The 21,141-nt window shown below is 43.2% G+C and overlaps 1 protein-coding gene across 2 annotated transcripts in view; it reads right to left on the bottom strand.

Annotated features, from left to right (window-relative positions):
- tm6sf1 (transmembrane 6 superfamily member 1) overlaps window positions 1-21,141 on the bottom strand; it is a 55,465-nt gene that overhangs the window by 2,827 nt on the left and 31,497 nt on the right. For both annotated transcript variants that reach the window (XM_033050085.1, XM_033050084.1), the window contains exons 2-9: window positions 20,329-20,435; window positions 20,110-20,207; window positions 18,115-18,218; window positions 15,784-15,866; window positions 15,029-15,147; window positions 12,111-12,215; window positions 10,826-10,918; window positions 8,503-8,622 (exon numbers count right to left, since the gene is read on the bottom strand). In XM_033050085.1, the coding sequence (XP_032905976.1) occupies window positions 8,503-8,622; window positions 10,826-10,918; window positions 12,111-12,215; window positions 15,029-15,147; window positions 15,784-15,866; window positions 18,115-18,218; window positions 20,110-20,130 (645 nt within the window). In that variant the 5' untranslated portion in view covers window positions 20,131-20,207; window positions 20,329-20,435. The remainder of the gene's footprint in view (window positions 1-8,502; window positions 8,623-10,825; window positions 10,919-12,110; window positions 12,216-15,028; window positions 15,148-15,783; window positions 15,867-18,114; window positions 18,219-20,109; window positions 20,208-20,328; window positions 20,436-21,141) is intronic.

The raw sequence follows: 21,141 nt of genomic DNA, 5'->3' as shown, positions 1-21,141 counted from the left end.
TTGTGTTGTTATCGTGTATTGAGTCCCTGTCCAAGCAAATGATACCATACAGTTCATCAGGTAATGTAAAAGAGAAAATATAGAAGGTACAGAATATAGTGTTACAGTTGGAGAGAATGTTTTAGCTTTAGTTAGATTTAGTGTACTATTGTCATGATTACAATCAAGCTGTCCACAGTGAACGGATACAGGATAAAGAGAATAACCTTTAGTTCAAGATAAAGTCTGATTAAATATAGTCCGCACGTCTCCAGTGAGGTAGATGGGAGGTCAGGACCACTCGCTAGTTGGTGAGAGGACGGTTCAGTTGCCTGATAAAAGCTGGGAAGATGTTTCTGAATCTGGAGGTGTGCGTCTTCACACTTCGGTACAGATAAAATAAGTACTTTTAGATCTTTTAGTCCCTAATAGCAAGTTGTTATTGAGTCAGACCCACCAGTCTATCAGGTAGTGCACTCCAGCACAGCGTAACAAGGAAGACAAGCAATAAACACTGCACGCACTCTCTCCGATGAAACATAACTCACTTTCTCAATTCACACACCTGCCCTTGTGTCATTATTTCAGTTTTCTGTTGGCATTTTTATTTCCATGTAACAACATAATTGTTTGCTACTTTGATGAACTTGTTACTGTTCCCCGTAGTCATTGACCCTGCTGCAGTATAGAGAACACAGAACAGTACAGCACAGGAACAGGCCCTTCGGCCCACAATGTCTGTGCCGAACATGATACCACGACCAACCCTTATGCACAAATCCATATCCCTCCATTCCCTGCGCCCATCCAAAAGTCCCTTAACTATCGTACCTGTGTAGGAAGGAACTGCAGATGCTGGTTTAAACCGAAGATAGACACAAAATGCTGGAGTGACTCAGCGGGACAGGCAGTGTCTCTGGAGAGAAGTAATGGGTGATATTTTGGGTCGAGACCCTTTTTCAGATGTATCTGTGTCCACCATCGGGTTCCTGACACTACCCCACACATCTCTTTAAATCTTTGCCCCTCTCACCTCAGATGGATGAAGCTCCGTCCAGTAGTTTTAGATATTTCGAGTAGAAACAGCTTCTACCCGCCTCATCTAGCAACCGCCTCATCTTTGTTCCATCTCTATTAAATCACTATTTTTTTTTAAACTTCCTCTCTTCTAAAAATATCCTCAGCGAGGCTAGCTTCTATAAATTATTCACACACGCTGGGTTTGTTTCTGCACAGTTACAGCCTCTGCTCAATATTCTGGAGCAGGTTCCCATGGTGATATTTCTCCATGCCACAACTGCCTCTGTGCCACAGGTATGTACTGCAAACAATATATCAGCACCATTCCTTACTTCAGGCTTTTCCCCAAAATGCTTCATGCCTTTTCATGTCATAGGAGAATCGCCCAGAATATATCAGAATGGTTCATTTCTCAAAACTCACTTCAGGCTTTACCTAGGGATATACACCTTTTCACAATTCATTGGAGCAGAATTGGGGACATTTTGGCCCATCAAGTCTACTCCCCCATTCAAATCATGGCTGATCTATCTCTCCCTCCTAATACCATTCTTTTGCCTTCTCCCCATAACCCCTGACACCTGTACTATTCAGTATTCAGTACTTACTTTAATGTCATTTTAACTGAGTACTTACATACACAACACAGATGAAACGAAAAAAATGGTTTCTCAATCAGTTCCCGTCAGTGCAGTTAATAAAAACAGAATAAATACATATAGCTTTAAAAATTAAAATTACCATATCTAAAATAGGCCTAATAATTGAAATAAAGAATCTTTCAAACTCCGCATTGAAATATCCACTGATAGCCTCCACAGCCGTCTGTAGTAATTCACCACCCTCTGACTGAATAAATTCCTCCTCACCTCTTTTCTAACAGTATGTCCTTTTATTCTGAGGCTGTTCCCTCTGATCCCAGTCTCTCCCACTCTTGGAAACATCCTCTCCATATCAACTCTATCCAGGCCTTTCACTATTCGGTGAGTTATAATGGGGTTCCACCTCATCCTGCTAAAGGGCCTGTCCCACTTGGCGATTATTTTCGGCGACTGCCGGCGTCATATCAGTGTCGTCAAAGGATTTGAACATTTCAAAATCCAGCAGATTTGCGACACTTGAAAAAACACATCACGCTGCGTCACATCGCGAATTTTTCGATGACCTGATACGTCAGTCAATGATGCCAGCAGTTGCCGAAAAAAATCGGCAAGTGGGACTGGCCCTTAAATACTTTCCTCTTCCAAATGTTTCCAAAAGAAACAAGGATGAAACTTGTATCCAGCAGATGAAAGGTTACATTTCTTGTCATGTTTCAGACCATGGCTTCAATCAATTTGAAATGTTGTATCAAGATGGAGTTAAGGATGTAGGAGTGAATATTTTCGTTCTTACCTTAATTTTCCTAGTTAAAACAGGGGGTGGGGGGGGGAGATAAAACCTTCTCCAAGCTCAGAATATCTGAATGTGTTTAATTAATCTGTAATTACATAAAGCGGCAGCCAAGATAATGCATAACAATGGGAATATTCTATCAACGTCAGATAAGGGACAACTGTTGACCAAAAACATTGATCTTCTACACATCACAGTGGAGAGGGCAATCAATGCTTTGGGATAACATCTCTCTCTTGAAATGTATCCCCAGTTAATAACACTAATGAAGTTCAGCAGAAGAGGTTTATAAGATCATGAAAGGAATAGATTGGGTAAATGCACAGGGTCCTTTACCCAGAGGAGGGGAATCAACAACTAGTGGACATAGGTTGAGGGTGAGGGGTGAAAGATTTTATAGGAACATGAGAGGCAATTTATTTTTGACACAAAGGGTGGTAGGTATTTGAAACGGGCTTCCGGAGGAGATATTTGAAGCAGCCACTACCGTTATGTTTAAAATACATTTAGACAGGTACATGGATGGGGTGGGATATGGGCCAAACACAGGCAGGTGGGACTGATGTAGATGGGGCATGTTGGCTGGTGTGGGCATGTTGGGTCGAAGTGCCTATTTCCACACTGTATGACTCTGACTCTGAGACTGTATAGCACGTCTTGAGGTATAGATTAGTTTAGTTTTGTTTAGAGATACAGCAGGGAAACAGGCCCTTCAGCCCATCAAGTCTGCGCCGACCAGCGATTCCTGCACACAAGCACTACCCTACACACTGGGGACAATTTGCTATTTTACCAAAGCCAATTAACCCACAAACCTGCACATCTTTGGAATGCGGGAGGAAACCAGAGCACCTGAAGAAAACCCACATGGTCAGAGGGAGAATGTGTAAAGTCTGTACAGACAGCATCGTTAGTTAGGATCGAACCCGACTGTCTGGCACTGTAAGGCAGCAACTCTACATGCAGTCCCAAATGTAACCAACCTTTGCCTGTGTGTCTGCATGTGAATGCTGTTGGGTTATTCGACTACGCCCTTAGTTATTACGGACATCAGCCAAAAATAAGATTACAGATTTTAAAATTCTAACCTCTCACTTGATCCAAAACCAGCCCCGACAGAAGATTAATGCAAGAGAAAGCGAAAGACCACAGTGATGAGATGTGACATCTACAGCAGCTGCTAAGGATTTACACTACATCACCCAACCATGTGAAAAAGGGATCAATTCATTTTACAGATTATCAAGAAGCAAAATTATTTTTGGTAAGTGAAGTCTCTGGGCCAATTGTCTCTCCTGTTATAGACAATAGACAATAGACAATAGGTGCAGGAGTAGGCCATTCGGCCCTTCGAGCCAGCACCGCCATTCAATTTAATCATGGCTGATCATCCCCAATCAGTACCCCGTTCCTGCCTTCTCCCCATATCCCCCGACTCCGCTATTTTTAAGAGGCCTATCTAGCTCTCTCTTGAAAGCATCCAGAGAACCTGCCTCCACCACCCTCTGAGGCAGAGAATTCCACAGACTCACCACTCTCTGTGAGAAAAAGTGTTTCCTCGTCTCCGTTCTAAATGGCTTACTCCTTATTCTTAAACTGTGGCCCCTGGTTCTGGACTCCCCCAACATCGGGGACATGTTTCCTGCCTCTAGTGTGTCCAATGTTATCTTGTTCTCAACCATTTAAAAGTATCATCGAGGTTTACCATGTCCAAATATAACACAAGTATGTTAGCACCGAACTGGGATACAAGAGTGAACTAATAATCAAAAACCCTGAAGTAATTATAGATAAAACCTCTGGCCAAAGGTCACCTTCATACTTCAAGGATCGATTGATTTAAAGGAAAAGACTCAAACCATAAAGACATTAAAATCATTGTAAAAACCCTGCTGTCTTATTCAGAGAACCTGCAAAAACATATTTTTTCCACAGATGCTGCCTGACCCGCTGAGTTACTCCAGCACTCTGTGAAACATCACCTATCCATGTTCTCCACAGATGCTGCCTGACCCGCTGAGTTATTCCAGCACTCTATGAAACGTTACCTATCCATGTTCTCCACAGATGCTGCCTGACCCGCTGAGTTACTCCAGCACTCTATGAAACGTTACCTATCCATGTTCTCCACAGATGCTGCCTGACCCGCTGAGTTACTCCAGCACTTTGTGAAACATCACCTATCCATGTTCTCCACAGATGCTGCCTGACCCACTGAGTTACTCTAGCACTTTGTGTCCATCTTTGGTATAAAGCAGCAGCACCTGCAGTTTCTTCTTATTACATTAACACACTGATTGTCAACTCTGGCTATGGAGGTTTACTCTCAAAGTTGTTGTCCACCGGACAAGCTCTAAATCAAACCCCGTCTGCTCCTGGTCTTGCAGACGTTGAATGTTCTTTGGGGTGTTTCAGGGAAACATTCTATGATGCTTTGGAGCTTGGATCCCAAATTAAAACAAAATTTGTTCTTCACATATTTCTGGCCAGCTTCACCTTTCTGGACACCTAGAGAGAGGCATTAAATATTAGGTAGACAAAAGTGCTGGAGAAACTCAGCGGGTGCAGCAGCATCTATGGAGCGAAGGAAAAAGGCAATAGGAAATAGGCAACGTTTCGGGACGAAACCCAAGGGTTTCGTCCCGAAACGTTGCCTATTTCCTTCGCTCCATAGATGCTGCTGCACCCGCTGAGTTTCTCCAGCACTTTTGTCTACCTTCGATTTTCCAGCATCTGCAGTTCCTTCTTAAACAATAAATATTGTCTGGCCAAGAATATGCCTCTCATGAATGTTTTTTTTTTAAAAAGTAAACCATGCCAAGTTGACTTGATATTGGAAAGTGGAGTCGGAATATTCTGTATTACTGGGCTATGGGCAAGAGCAGCCATGGTTCCGATCTCCTCTAGGGAGATGGAGATACATTTTAAACTGTGTATTATTCTTAAGGTTGCAGCAAGTAGACAATGTGTCGACAGCTTTTCTTTAGTGTAAAGACTGATTTATTAAAAGGATGATCAGAGAATGTCGATATAACCTAGCTGGAACAGTGCAGTCAATGAAAGAGTCATCTATCATTGTGATGGGAATTTCATATCAAAGATATAGTAGGAAGGAATTGCAGATGCTGGTATACCAAAGAAACACACAAAGTACTGGAGTAACTCAATGGCTCAGGGTCGAGATCCTGAAACGTCGCCTGTCCATTTTCTCCAGAGATGCTGCCTGACCCGTTGAGTTACTCCAGCATTTTGTGTCATTTTTTGGAATAAACCAACACTTGCAGTTCCTTTTTATTACAGTAAATGAAAGCGTTAGTGAGCTGCTACTTTGCAGTGATATTTGTTTCTTTGAAGCACTCGTTATTTCTGGAGGCAGAACTAATTGGAGATTTAATGACAGCCTTGGAAACTGTATTTGATAATTATGCAAATTGATAACGTTTTGTGTGGTTGATTGCCAAAAATAATTAGTCTTTTTTTTGCATTATAAAAACAGAAATGACATAAAGTGACGTTTTCTGAAAAGCCCTAATGATAATGCATGAGTCATATTTGCAGCTGTGGAGAACAGTAAAAATATACGTATACGAACCCGGATTCTTATCTCCCTGACATTTAGTCGAGCTGGAGATGGCTGTTACTTAATGAATCACTGCAGAATGTTATTGAATAGGATGAGGAGCTGAATAGCTTACACCTGTATCTACAACATTATATGTATAGGAAGGAACTGCAGATGCTGGTTGACACTGAAGATAGGCACAAAACGCTGGAGTAACTCAGCGGGACTGGTAGAATCTGTGGATAGAAGGAATGGGTGACGTTTTGGGTCGAGACCCTTCCACAGATCTGACTGTCTGATGACGTTTACTGAGTGACCTTCACGGTGGCGCAGTGGTAGAGTTGTAGCCTCACAGCTCCAGGGACTCAGGTTCAATCCTGACTACGTACTATATGCAGTTTCTATGTTCTCCCTGCAACCACGTGGGTTTTCTCCGGGTGCTCCTGTTTTCTCCCACGTCCCAAAGACGTGTAGGTTTGTAGGATAATGTAAGCTGTCCCTAACTGTGCAGGATAGAACTAGTGCATGGGGTGATCACTGGTTGGCACAGACTATGTGGGCCAAAAGTCAATTTCCATGCTGTATCTCTAAAACTAAAACTGAAAACTAAAACCACAGTTACATAAAGGAACACCGGAGAGCCTGCAATCTGGAATAATGACCAAGTGATTCAGTTAAAATATTGTCCATCTGTCATTTAGGCTTCATGCAAGCAAGAGCAAAATTAAACAAAGATTAAATCCAGACAATCTATCAAAAGTCCCTCAGTCACTAATTCACATTAAAATATTCTAAATACTCTACTCCACTTAAACTTGGCAAGAACGACAGAGAGAAGCCCTTTGACCCAGCTGTCAGTTGTAAAGGATTAAACAAAACAATGCAGTTTCATGAATGAAGTTGAATACACTAATTATACATGACGGTGATATGAGAAATAACAAAAATCACAAGCATCACATAGAGATTTCTCCAGAATTCAACTCTAGGAATTAGTCAATCTGTCAGAATCCCTCTTAGATTTGCTGGAACTTGTTTGTTTACCACCGGTTCAGGCGCAAAGGCTTTGAAAGGAACATTGCGACAAAGGACACAGGGTGCTGGAGTAACTCAGCGGGTCAGGCAGCATCTGTGGGGAACATGGATAGGTGATGTTTCACAGAGTGCTGGAGTAACTCAGCGGGTACAGCAGCATCTATGGAGCTAAGGAAATAGGCAACGTTTTGGGCCGAAACCCTTCCGGGTTTCGGCCCGAAACATTGCCTATTTCCAGAAGGGTTTCGGCCCGAAACGTTGCCTATTTCCTTAGCTCCATAGATGCTGCTGCACCATAACTCAGCGGGTCAGGCAGCATCTGTGGAGAACATGGATAGGTGACGTTTCACAGAGTGCTGGAGTAACTCAGCAGGTCAGGCAGCATCTCTGGAGAACATGGATAGGTGGCATTTCACAGAGTGCTGGAGTAACTCAGCAGGCCAGGCAGCATCTCTGGAGAACATGGATAGGTGACGTTTCACAGAATGCTGGAGTAACTCAGCAGGTTAGGCAGCATCTCTGGAGAACATATATGAGCCCCATCCTCAGACTGATTGTAGAGGGGAGTTTAAGAAGAAAGGCACAGTGTTTCTACAGAGTGCTTAGTCTCTGGGAGTCTGTGGCTGTGCAAGTGTTGCTGTGTTGTAAAAACTCCATCAAGGCTAGGCATAAAATCTCCTAACACGGCCGAGAAATTTAGAGACGATTGTCTCACCCCCACCTCAGACTATTAGTTCTCGACCAATCTACTGATTATTAAGTGGTTTGTAGACAAATAACCCAACAGCCTTCACGTGCAAACGCACAGACAAAGGCTGGTTGTATTTAGGGTGGCACGGTGATGCAGCGGTGGAGTTGCTGCCTCACAGCGCCAGAGTCCCGGGTTTAATCCTGACCACGGGTGCTGTCTGTACGGAGTTTGCATGTTCTCCCCGTGACAGCTTGGGCGTCTCCGGTTTCCTCCCACATTCCAAAGACGTGCACGTTTGCAGGTTAATTGGCTTCTGTAAATTGCCCTTTGTGTTTAGGATTGAACTAGTGTGCAGGTGATTGTAGATTGGCGGGGACTCGGTGGGCTGATTCCATGTTGTATTTCTAAACTAAACTAAACATATTCCACACTGGCCCCTGCAGAACTCGTCATTGCATATATTTCTGTAGAAATAAAGAACTGCAGATGCTGCTTAATACACAAAAAGACACAAAGTGCTGGAGCAACTCAGCAGGTCAGGCACATTCCTGGAGAATATAATTAGGTGGCGTTTCAGGTGGAACGTGTTTCTTCAGAACTCAAGGAAGTAGAAGCAAAGTGTTTAAACGTGAAATACAACATGCTCTTATTGAGGAGACGAGAGACAACTGGAGGAAAGAACTGCAGATGCTGGTTTAAACCGAAGATAGACACAAAAAGCTGGGGTAGTTCTACGGGACAGGCAGCATCTCTGGAGAGAAGGAGTGGGTGATGTTTCGGGTCGAGACCCTTCTTCAGACTCTTCGAGGGACAATTGTACCTGTGCAAGGCCTCCAGCGTGCAGTAGAGCCAAGTCCGGGAGCCAGGAACATCCAGGAACCAGAAGACCATACAGTGTTCCAACGCTGAAAGGGACAGAGTAGAACATGTACACCAGCATCTGACAGGAAGACAAAAGAAAGTATTAGGAAAAGAGGTCACCAATCATTAAGATATTAAGGTTTGAAAGAATGATCACAGGAATGAGTGGGTTAAACTTAGACGGCACTGGGCCTGTACTCGCTGAAGTTTAGAACAATGAGGGGAGACCTCATTGAAACATACTGAATACTGAAAGGCTTGGATAGAGTGAATGTGGAGAGGATGTTTCCACTAGTGGGAGAGTCTAGGAGTAGAAGTCTTAGCCTCAGCATTAAAGGACGTTCCTTTAGGAAGCAGATGAGGAGGAATTTCTTTAGTCAGAGGGTGGCGAATCTGTGGAATTATTTACCACAGAAGGCTGTGGAGGCCAAGTCAGTGGATATTTTTTAGGCAGAGATAGATAGATTCTTGATTAGTATGCGTGTCAGAGGTTATGGGGAGAAGGCAGGAGAATTGGGTTAGGAGGGGGAGATAGATCAGCCGTGATTGAATGGCGGAGTAGACTTGATGGGCTGAATGGCCTAATTCTACTCCTATCACTTATGACCTTATGTCCTTATGATATACACAATATGCTGGAGTAGCTCAGCGGGTCAAGCAGCATCTCTAGATGAAAAGAGTAGATGGCTGCCCCTAAAATTATTACTTTGGATAGGCCGCATTTGGAGTATTGTGTGCAGTTCTGGTCACCACATTACAGGAATATGTGGAGGCTTTGGAGAGGATGCTGAGGAGGTTTACCAAAATGTTGCCTGAATTAGGGGGTATCAGATACTTTAAAAAATATATTTGTGGGAATAAAAAAGTTGGAACATTATCACAAAATTTTGAAAATTGTTTAATTCACCACTTCATTATGTGGATAACACTTATCTCTCTTAAACCCCTGTCCCACGGTACGAGTTCATTCCAAGAGTTCTCCCGAGTTTGCCCTGATTCGAACTCGGAGATTTACGGTAATGGCCACTCGTCGGTACTCAGGGCTCTCATGGATATTTTTCAACATGTTGAAAAATCTTCACGAGTCTTCCCGTGCTTACCTGCAATTAGCGAGTCTTCACGAGTACCTGCCGTTAGCGTTAAGAGCCGCTAAGCGACGTCCCTGAGCTCCGACGTAACCGCTACGTTCATTCTCCGTATTTACCACGAGTTTGAGTTTTTTTTAAACTTAGGAGAGCTCTTGGAATGAACTCGTACCATGTGACAGGGCTATTAAATTGCTCAATGGTCTTTCCAAACAAGTACCTCTATCGGTTTCAGGTGACTGCCCATCTGTGCTGTGGATCTCCCCGTTCTTCACCATGAAAGAGTCTTGAAAACCTCCCATTATCTCAACATCTCAGGTCTTATCATCCCAAAGTCTCAGTTCAACACTACCACTTGTTTGCGAGTATAACGCCTTCTAATTCCAGCACTAAATGGTCGAGCTTTGATTTAAAGATTATGTCCTCTAGTACTCTGTCCCCCATCAGAGAAAATAACTCCTCTTACCAACTCACTTTCAACAAAGACCTAGAATGTCCTAAATCTTCCATATGCACTAACTTTCAACTAACGGTGAAGTTTACAAGAGCCAATTCACCAACCAGCATAGCTTCAGCCCACTGAGTCCATGCCAACCATCAATCACCTGTTCACACTAGTTTAGTCTAGTTTAGATTAGTTTAGAGACACAGTGTGAAAACAGGCCCTTCGGCCCACTGAGTCCGTGCCGACTAGCGACCCCCATACACTAGCATTATATTACACACTAGGGACAATTACATTTTTTTTAACAAAATCAATTCATCTACAAACCCGCTCGTCTTTGGAGTGTGGGAGGAAACTGGAGCACCCGGAGAAAACCCACACAGGTCAGGGGAAGAACGTACAAACTCCGTACAGACAGCACCCGTAGTCAGGATGGAACCCGGATCTCTAACGCTGTAAGGCAGCAACTCTACCGCTGCACCACCTGCACCGTTCAGATCTATATCATCCCACTTTTACATCCATTCCCTACATACTGGCGGCAATTTACAGTGGCCAATCTAAATCAAACCCACACATCTTTGGGATGTGGGAGGAAACCGGAGCACTCAAGAGCAGCCCCATGTGGTCACAGAGAGAACGTGCAAACTCCACACAGACATGATCCAAAGTCAGGATCCAATGCTAGTTGCTGGAATTATAAGGCAGCAGCACCAATTGCCACTCATATAACGAGACAGGCCTGGAGTTACCTGTATCTTTGGATAAGCCGCGGGATCTCTCAGGTACGGCTCTTGTTGTTGCAGGTATTGCCGACAAACCTTGGCAGGACAGTCTAAAGCCACCTAGGACCAACAAGAAACATTTAGCACATGAATTGAACTGACCGGTTGCTTATGTCCTGGTACAGCAACTCCAGCTGGAGGCTGCAGAGAGAGGTGGACACAATGCGGTCCATCACAGAAACCATCACACCCACCATCGAAAGCATCTACATGAGGTAACACACTGGAAAGCATAGATGGTGGGTGAGGGAGAGAAAGTTGAATGGAGATGTGCGGGGCAATTTTAATACAGAATTTACGGGGGCCTGGAAAGTTTTGCCAGGGTGGTGGTGGAAGCAGATATGATGTGGTGTTTAAGATGCTTTTGGATAGGCACATGGAAGTGCATGGAATAGAGGGAATGTTCAAGAAGGAACTGCAGATGCTGGAAAATCGAAGGTAGACAGAAATGCTGGAGAAACTCAGCGGGTGCGGCAGCAACTATGGAGCGAAGGAAATAGGCAACGTTTCGGGCCGAAACCGTTCTTCAGACCGACAAATTCTTCTTCGGAATTTTTGTCTACCATGGAATATAGGGATATGGCAGATGAGATCAGTTTAACTTGGCCCCATGCTCCTAGACTCTCCCACTACTGAGTTTAGAAGGATGAGGGGACCTCATTGAAACTTACCGAATGGTGAAAGGCTTGGATAGAGTGAATGTAAAGATGATGTTTCCACTAGTGGGAGAGTCTAGGATCAGAGGCCATAGCCACAGAATAAAAGGATATACCTTTAGAAAGATGAGGAGGAATTTCTTTAGTCAGTGTAGTGAATCTATGGAATACATTCCCACGTCATTGGGTATTTTTAAGGTGGAGATTGACAGATTCTTGGTTAGTACGGGTGTCAGGGGTTATGGGTAGAAGGAGAATTGGGTTGAGAGGGAAAGATGGATCAGCCATGATTGAATGGCAGGGTAGACTTGATGGGCCGAATGGCCTAATTCTGCTCCTGGAACTTATGAACTGATACTGATAACATCCTCTCCATATCCACTCTCGCTAGGCCTCTAGAAGCCATTACAGAACCCACTAAACCAGAGTGGAGGAGACTGATTGTCAAATCAAAGACACTGTTTAAAAAGTAACTGGTTGGATCCATGGCAATTGATTAAGTTAACACAAAGCTGAAAGCTGCTCGATCTTATAACTTTGACCTCTAATTATATTGTGGTAGTGTGGAGATTAGGGAGTAAAGGTGCTTTCCTCACCAATCCTCTGAAGATACTGAAGCTGGTGGTGAAGAGGAGTGATATGGCCAGCGCCAGGTCCAGTGGTCTCTGCATCAGGGTCCTCTTTTGGGCCATCTCAATCGCCTGAAACGTTGGAAACCATGCTTTACTTCAAAGAGTTAATCGCAAGCTCTAAAGCTTAAGATCACTGGTGATAATCAACGACCAAAGCGGCTTAGTGGTAGAGTTGCTGCCTCACAGCGCCAAAGACCAGGGTTCCATCCTGACTTCAGGTGCTATCTGTGCGGAGTTTGCACGCTCTCGCTGTGACCGGGTGCGCTGATTCTTACTCGTCAAGAATCACCGTTTTGTTTTCCAAGTGGATCTTGGCCACTTTGGCCTTTGTTGCAAAGATCGTGGTCCTCAGTAGCCAAGGGGTGAGTATGGGCAACAGCTGATACTGTGAGCCATTCATCCAATTTCTCCCCCCCCCCCCCCCCCCCCTAACTTAAATACAATTACATCTGCAGGCATAAATACAATATTATGAGGTCAGATTGTGTGGGACAGTACATCTCTATCAGCACCAAACTCACTTGGGACTTAGAGTGATAGACTGATACAGCATGGAAACAGGCCCCTCGGCCCAACTTGCCCAGAGCAGCCAACATGTCCCAGCTAAACTAGTCCCGCCTGCCAGTGGTTGGCCCACATCCCTCCACACCTGTCATATCCATGTACCTATCTAACTGTTTCTTAAACGTTGGGATAGTCCCTTCCTTACACAACCACCTCCGGCAGCTTGTTCCATACACCCACCAGCCTTTGTGTGAAAAAGTTACCCCTCAGATACCTATTAAATCTTTTTCCCTTCACCTTAAACCTATGTCCTCTGGTCTTTGATTCCCCCACGTTGGGCAAGAGACTCTGTGCATCTACCCAATCTATTTATCTCATGATTGTATACACCTCTATAAGATCACCCATCATTCTCCTGCACTCCAAGGTTCAGAGTCCCAGTCTACTCAACCTCACACCCTCTAGTCCTGGCAACATCCTCGTAAATCTTCTCTGTACCCTTTCCAGCTTTACAACATCTTTTCTATAACATGGTGCCCAGAACTGAACACAATACTCTAAATACTTCTTGCCAGACCCCAGACCATGTTAAAAATAGATTGTTCACATACCAGCCACGTCAATACTAACTGTCTGGTGGTGGGAAAGCATTGCGAGGAGTGGAATAGACTTAAATCAAAGCTGAATTAATCACAAATAATTTTGATCTTATTCTCTGGTTGAATTATTCTCTGGTGTTCTGGCTATTTTTTACTTTGGAATAAGTTAGTATTGTAATAAATAATGGTGAAATATAGTAGGCTAGGCACAATGACTGTGAGAAAAGTTACCATTAGCGGTAACAATTCCGTGCAATCTCCCCTGTGTGAAGTACCATGTTCATGACGCGACATTTAGAATTAATATATAATGTTGCATTAAATCTTAAAACGACTATGTAGGCATATCATAATTTGCACATAAAGTAGTTACTCGCACCCTTAAGCACACTCCACTACATAAGACTCAAGGTGCGGCACGGTGGCGCAGCGGGTAGAGCTGTTGCCTCACAGCACCAGAGACCCGGATTCGATCCTGACTACGGGTGCTGTCTGTATGGAGTTTGTACGTTCTCACCGTGAAGGTGTGGGGTTTTTTCCGGGTGCTCCGGTACAGGTTTGTAGGTCAAAATAGTGGGTTCGGTAAAATTGTAAATCGTCCCTAGTGTGTGGGATAGTATTAGTATACGGGGTGATCGCTGGTCTCCACGGACTCGGTGGGCCGAAGGACCAGTTTCCTCGCCGTATCTCTAATGTATAAAGTTGGTACTCATCTGACCATAACTTCAACTCTGCATTCTCACTTACAATAGGAACCTTTCACATCTTGCTCCCCAGGAATCTTTCCACCTCTACCTTAAAAATAATCAACTGCCTATTGAGGAAGAGAGCTCAAAGACTGATGACCCTTCGAGAAAAGGAACTTGCCTCATCTCTGTCCAACTGACTGGTCCCTCATGTTTAATCAGTAATTGCTGGTTCTATGTTCTCCCACTAAAGAATACATTCTCTCAGCGTCCATATTGTCAAACCACCACAGAATCTTATATGTTTCCATCAAGTGTGCCCTCACCATTGTACAATCCCAGCCTGTCCAAATGTTCCTCATAAGATGAAGATAGACACAAAATGCTGGAGTAACTCAGTGGGTCAGGCAACATCTCTGGAGAAAAAGAATAGGTGACATTTCGAGTCTTCAGGCCTGGAACATCACCTATTCCTTTTCTCCCGAGATGCTGCCTGCCCTGCTGAGTTACTCTAGCATTTTGTGTCCATCTTCAGTAAAAACCAGCACCTGCAGTTCCTTCCTACACATTTTGTTTCCTCATAAGATAATTGTCCAAGTAAATGAAAATCAAAATACAAACTCTAACTGTCGAATATTTGAAATATTGCACGTTTTTGGGATGTGGGAGGAAACCAGAGCACCCAGAGAAAACCCACGTGGTCACTGGGAGAACGCACACTGCGGGGCCAGTTTCAAGTACTTTAAATAGATTTAATTATTTGTAAGGATAAGAAATCTTCTACCATGAATTCTGCACAAGGTGGGGGTGGATTCAGAGACTGGTGAACATTGAGCAGCTAAATGGACATTTTAGGTCATGCATTTTTAATAATAGTATATGTATTAATTCAACCACCCCATTTGTGCCCGATGGATCAGCTGTGCCCGATGTCGCCTCCGCACCGGCCAGATCAATTTCCCTTCTCCATTGAAAATGTTGACTGGATTCCTCTTGGCCTGAGTGGGTTTGCTTCCCAGCGCATGCAGCATTGACACCTGCACCAAGGTTAATAGTACAAGAAGACACACAATCACAGACTCATGATACTAACCTTAGGTGTCGACTCGTTCGGTAAAGGCTGGTTGCAGATGTGAAGAACAGCCCACATTGGAAGAACAAAGTAAGGGATGATCAGGAGACTGGCAGGGCCAACTTTGGTGCCATACTTTCCTATCGAAGCAAAGATTCAGAACTAAGTTTTAGATGAGAGATACAGTGTGGAAACAGACCCCTCGGCCCACACTGACCATCCATCACCCATTCATTATCCCATTTTCTCATCCACTCCCTGCACAACAGGGGTAATTTACAAAGGGCCAATTAACCTACAAACCTGCACGTCTTTGGGGGGTCGCAGGAAACAGGGGCACCTGGAGGAAACCCACGTTGTCACAGGGAGATCGTGCAAACTCCGCACCACAGCGCCTGAGGTCAGGATCGAATCCGAGTCCCTGGCGCTGTGAGAGATCATGCCAGTATGCCACTGTGCTGCCCGAGTTGTGTGGCTTACAACTTACTGTTAAAAATATGTAATAATAGGGGCACAATTGCTTCCCCCTTCATCCTTTCCCACATTTTAGCCCTAGAACTTCTAGATCACGCTCACTTTAAATTCTATATTTCATAAAAGGATTCCTCTGTTACCCACAGTTCAAACAATAAAATAATTGGATAGAGAGAATGAGTGGGAAAGATAAGGGGATAGTCACACTTTAATTTAATCCAGAATAACTCAAAGAAATAGCAAAGAAAACTCATGCAAGGTAAAATGCAGGATACAGAGACCCGTGAAAAGTTTGTTCCTACCAACAAGGTTTCCAGAGACGAATACTACAGTACTCATCAGAATCGATCCAACCCAGAACAAGCCAATAGTCCTGTAACTCTGCCTGAAAAACAAAGCAGCACTCTCATACACAGTCCCAGGCTAACTCATGTCTTTAGCCAGAGGGTGGAGAATATGAGGAATTCATTGCCACAGATGGCTGTGGAGGACGTTAATGGATATTTTTAAGGTGGAGATTGATAGGATTTTAATTAGTCACGGAGTCGAGTTATGGGTAGAAGGCAGGAGAATGGGATTGAGAGGGAAAGATAGATCAGCCATGATTGAATGCGCCGAATGGTCCAATTCCTCTCCTAGAACGTATGATCTTAGGAACATCAAAAAGCAGAACATGTAAAAAATTGCTGAATAAGTAAGACTTGTTTAGCAAACATATAGCAGAACATTTCCAGTGAAAGAAATTCCCCTCTTCTTTAAAATAGAACTTTTGTAATAGACATATTTGTTATGGTGCTGATTTGTTTTAACAGAGGTTGCATTCATAGAACACTTTGCATTGCTGTCTTGCCTCTCAGTGCCTCTTGTTCCCCTTCGATAACTACTTCTGCTCTCCTGAAGGTCTTAAATTATGCTGAGGTTCCCACTTCTGCAAACCTCTCAAGTGTCCACGTTTTATTATGTGTGTATGGATCCAGCTGCTGGAGGAGGTAGTTGAGCTGGGTACTATCACAACGTTTAAAAAACATTTGGACAGGTGACATTTGATCAGCCATGATCATATTGAATGGCTCGAAGGGTCGAATGGCCTACTGCACCTATTTTCTATGTTACATGGATAGGACAGGTTTAGAGGAATATCGGTCAAACGCAGGAAGATGGGACTAGAATAGATGGGGGATCTTTGCTAGTGTGGGCAAGTTGGGCTGAGGGGCCTGTTTTCACGCTGTAAGGCTCTATGTGTAAGAAGGAACTGCAGATGCTGGTCTAAACCGAAGATAGACACAAAAGCTGGAGTAACTCAGCGGGACAGGCAGAATCTCTGGAGAGAAGAATGGGTGATGTTTTGGGTTGACCAAGAAAACTTCAGTCGAACAATTTTCCAAGAAACACTCATATTGCATAAACAAGGTGAGATATTGACAGAAGCTGTTCCTTGCTTTAAATCAGGTCAAATTATAAACATTCTGGTTTAGTCTGTGCTGCAATTTTAATGAAAATGCCACAGGCTTTAAATAAGAGCATGCTACTGAACCAAAAGCAGCCAGAATTAAATGATATCGCATGAAGGTTCACATTGCCCCGCGATCTACCATGTTATCACCAGATGGTGCAAACATTTGATTCGTAGAACTAGAAACCATTCAACAAGGTAAACCTCAACATTTTTTTTTCTCCCAGAAGCAAGGAATTAGAAAGACGATGAGTGCCAGTTAAAATAAATTGAGCACAGATTTGTTTTAGAGATATAGCGCGGAAACAGGTCCACCAAGTCCATATCGACTAGCGATCCCCGCACATTAACAGAAGCCTACACACAAGCATACAAACCCAAGCCAATTAGTCCACAAACCTTACGTCTTTGGAGTGTGGGAAGAAATGGAAGATCTCGGAGACAACCCACGCAGGTCACAGGGAGAATGTACAAACTCCGTACTGACACCACCCGTAGGCTGGATCGAACCCGGGTCTCCGGCGCTGCAAGTGCTGTAAGGCAGCAACTCTACCGCTGCGCCCACTCCTCCTCCACTAAACTAAAACTCTTAATCTGGTGAATTTCCGCTGCACTCTCTCCAGCGGTATCACACCCTTCCTATAGTATGGTGACAAGAACTACATGCAGTACTCCAGCTGAGGTCTGGACAACGGTTTATCTGAAAAAGGGTCTCAACCCAAAACATCGCCTATTCTCATTCTCCAGGGATGCTGCCTGGCCTGGAGAATTACTCCAGTATTTTATGCCTGGCTTCAAGGGTTCCCTCCCTTGGATTCAATGCCTGGATAGAATGAATGTGGAGAGGATATTTCCACTAGTGGGAGAGTCTAGGACCAGAGGCCAGACCATTAAAGGATGTTCCTTTAGAACGGAGATGAGGAGGAATTATTTTAGTCAGAGGGTGGTGAATATGTGGGACTCATTGCCATGGGGACCGTCAATGGGTATTTTTAAGGCGGAAATTGACAGATTCTTGAATAGTGACGGTATCAGGGGTTATAGGGAGAAAGCAGATGAATGGGGTTGAGAGGGAAAGAAAGCTCAACCACGTTTGAATGGCGGAGTAGACGTAATGGGCCTAATTCTGCTCCTAGAATTTATGGATAGTGTTAATGTGAGGGGCGTTTATGCAACTTACTCCCAGGCAATCGCTGCAACCATCAAGAGATACATCAGGTAGTGTGCTGAACCATCCCAGTAACAAATCATGTGGCCATGGCCTGTGCTTAGGTACGGTTCACCCTGTATAATAAAAACAAAAGGCCAATGATTCTTGGTTAGTTCAGATGTCAGGGGTTATAGGGAGAAGGCAGGAGAATGGGGTTGAGAGGGACAGATAGATCAGCCATGATTGAATGGCGGAGTAGAGTTGCTGGGCCGAATGGCCTAATTCTGCTCCTACAACTTATGAACAATAATAGCATTTACACACGCCCATACATTTAGCACTAGGCTTTACTGCTTGCCCTGCTAATGCATTTTTCATACTCAGCGGCATCACATATTCAAGGCAAGATCATAACTTTAAACCTATTTGTCCTGTAAGAATTCAGCTTATTAATTATGAAGTGTCTAAAAGATGTCTGGTCCTTGTCCAATGAAGTGTATTTGATTACATGGGTATTAGACGTTCAGCATTGGTTTAATGACACCATAAATAATGTCACAGGCAAGTTTGTAATGAACGTTCACTAACTAACTTTGCTTTGAACCAGGTGAAACATGCGTTATTTCACATTTACGAGCACTACATTTTTTCATTACTACTTATGATGATGCAATGATGAACACTAGGCCAGCAAAAATCATCGGGACCGAGGTTGGGTGAAGGAGATAAGGCACAAAGTGCTGGAGTAACTCAGTGAGTCAGACAGCATCTCTGGAGAGAAGGAATAGGTAACGTTTCGGGTCAGAACCCTTCTTCAGACACGGTTTGAACTCTTCTTCAAGGAGAATTTGGAACCTGTAATTTCAGAATAGATTTCCATCAGCTGCAAAGATTTATTAGGCATGAAATAAAATCTGTGAATTGTGTACAGTGCAATACCTTCACAGGAACATTGTATTCAAGATGCCCAGAGACTCATAAACTGGAAGAGTAATTGTGTGTTTACTAAACTCTGCTGTAATATATCATAAAAAGACTGATTGGAAAAGGACTAGCATATCTAAAATGAATGTCACAGTCTCAGTGCATCCTCAAACCTCACAACAAGTTGAACACATTTTAAGTGAACTTGGTGTTTTAAAATAAAAGGTAGGTTTTCCAGATGGTATATTTAAACCATCTTCAAATTCCTACTTCCAATATAATTTCCATTTTTATCAATAAGCTTTGTGTCAACAATAAACAATACAATGTTGACTTAACATTATTGTTTTAATGCAACTTCAAAAATTCCAAGCATAGCTGTCAAAATACTCATGAAGATAACAGACTAATCGCATTTGACTGTGGGATGAACACCAAATAATTGGAGGGTTTAATTCATTGCATGTATCTCCTATGACACATGCTCCACTAAGACCCATATGAAAACTGTCTTCCTACTCCCAAACGAACTTTGTACTAATGTTCTCTTACAAGATTAGATTGAAAATGTGGTGCTGAACTTTCACTATTGTCATTTGAAAACACAATGCAAAACTGCTAGAGATGAATTACAGTATCAACTATTTCAATAGCGAACAATCGAGTCACAAAGGCAACTCCCAAGTAGAGTCTTTATGCAATGAAGAAGGTTTGACGCAGTATATTATTATTTTAGAGTTTAAATTCATACACATAAATCTCAGCAACTGATTATACAAGCAAATGTGCTCCTGTTCCACAGTATGTAGTATTGTAGATAGACATAAAAAGCTGGAGTAACTCAGCAGGAGAGGCAGCATCTTTGGAGAGAAGGAATGGGGGGCGTTTCGGGTCGAAACAGGTCTGAAGAAGGGTCTCGGCCCAAAACATCACCCATTCCTTCTCTCCAAAGATGCTGACTGCCCCACTGAGTCACTCCAGCTTTTTGTGTCTATCTTCGGTTTAAACCAGCGTCTGCAGTTCATTCATACACATTATTGAAATATTGTTCTATGTTCTACAGTAATCACTTTCTGAATATTACACACTATATCTGCTTACCTCTTTAAGGTAGTGTGTCATGTACCCATCAATAAGTCCATCCTGCTCAAGTCCAATAATCAGATCCACCACACTAGTAAATGCAAACACCGTGTAAACTATCAGGAAGAAAATAGTACAGTTACTATGGGATCTATTTCAGAGATTTTACAAGCATAAATTGTACAGATGGGTTGCATTTTCACATGGGTACATTTAGCAGAGTAATGTTTTACTCACTGTAGAATAAATGATCCTTTGGAGGTTTTTTTTTAACCAGGAAAAATGCCACTATTGCAATAGAAATCAGGATCAAAAATGCAACAATAAGGATTGTCCAAGGGTTGCTAAAATGAAAATAAAATTCACAATTTAAAAATAGGTGTATTTCCTTTTTATTACATATCATTTTGCAACACTCTTAAAGGAAGAAAACACCCAATGAAAATGTGACACAAAAATACATAAAGAATTATAAGAAGGTCAACCCATAAAGAGGCTGCATCACAGAGGGGAGAGAAGTTGAGGCAGAGATGCTTTGAGAGAGGATTCCAGATCTTAAAGCTTGGACAGCTGAATGAAAGCCATCAGTTGTACAATTAAGAATTGCTAACATGAGTAACACCAAGTTTGTAGAGTTATGGACCAAGCGCAGGCAGGTGGGACTAGTGCAGCTGGGACATGTTGGCCGGTGTGGGCAAGATGGGCTGAAGGGCCTGTTTCCACACTGTATCACTCTATGACTCTATGACAGTAGACCAAGATGCCCCACCTTTACTAGTCCCATTTGGCCACGTTTAGCCCCCATCTCTCAGCCTTTTATGTGACAGATAGTTTTAGAATTCGCCCTGTGTGGGATATACCCTCCAATTACCTGCCCAAATGTCCTTGAAATTTTGTCATCATTCCTGCCTCAATTACCTCCTCTGGCAACTCGTTCCATATACCCGGCATACTGACACAAAAACATATTGTTGAGTACTACAAATTCAACACTTCATCAAGATTAGGCGAGAGGAAAATATACTAACAAATTAAATGCTCACAAAAATT

The sequence above is a fragment of the Amblyraja radiata genome, chromosome 34, assembly GCF_010909765.2.
Source record: "Amblyraja radiata isolate CabotCenter1 chromosome 34, sAmbRad1.1.pri, whole genome shotgun sequence".
Taxonomy (NCBI): Eukaryota; Metazoa; Chordata; class Chondrichthyes; order Rajiformes; family Rajidae; genus Amblyraja; species Amblyraja radiata.
Note: the sequence above shows the minus strand (reverse complement) of the source record. Positions and strands in the feature narration are given on the sequence as shown.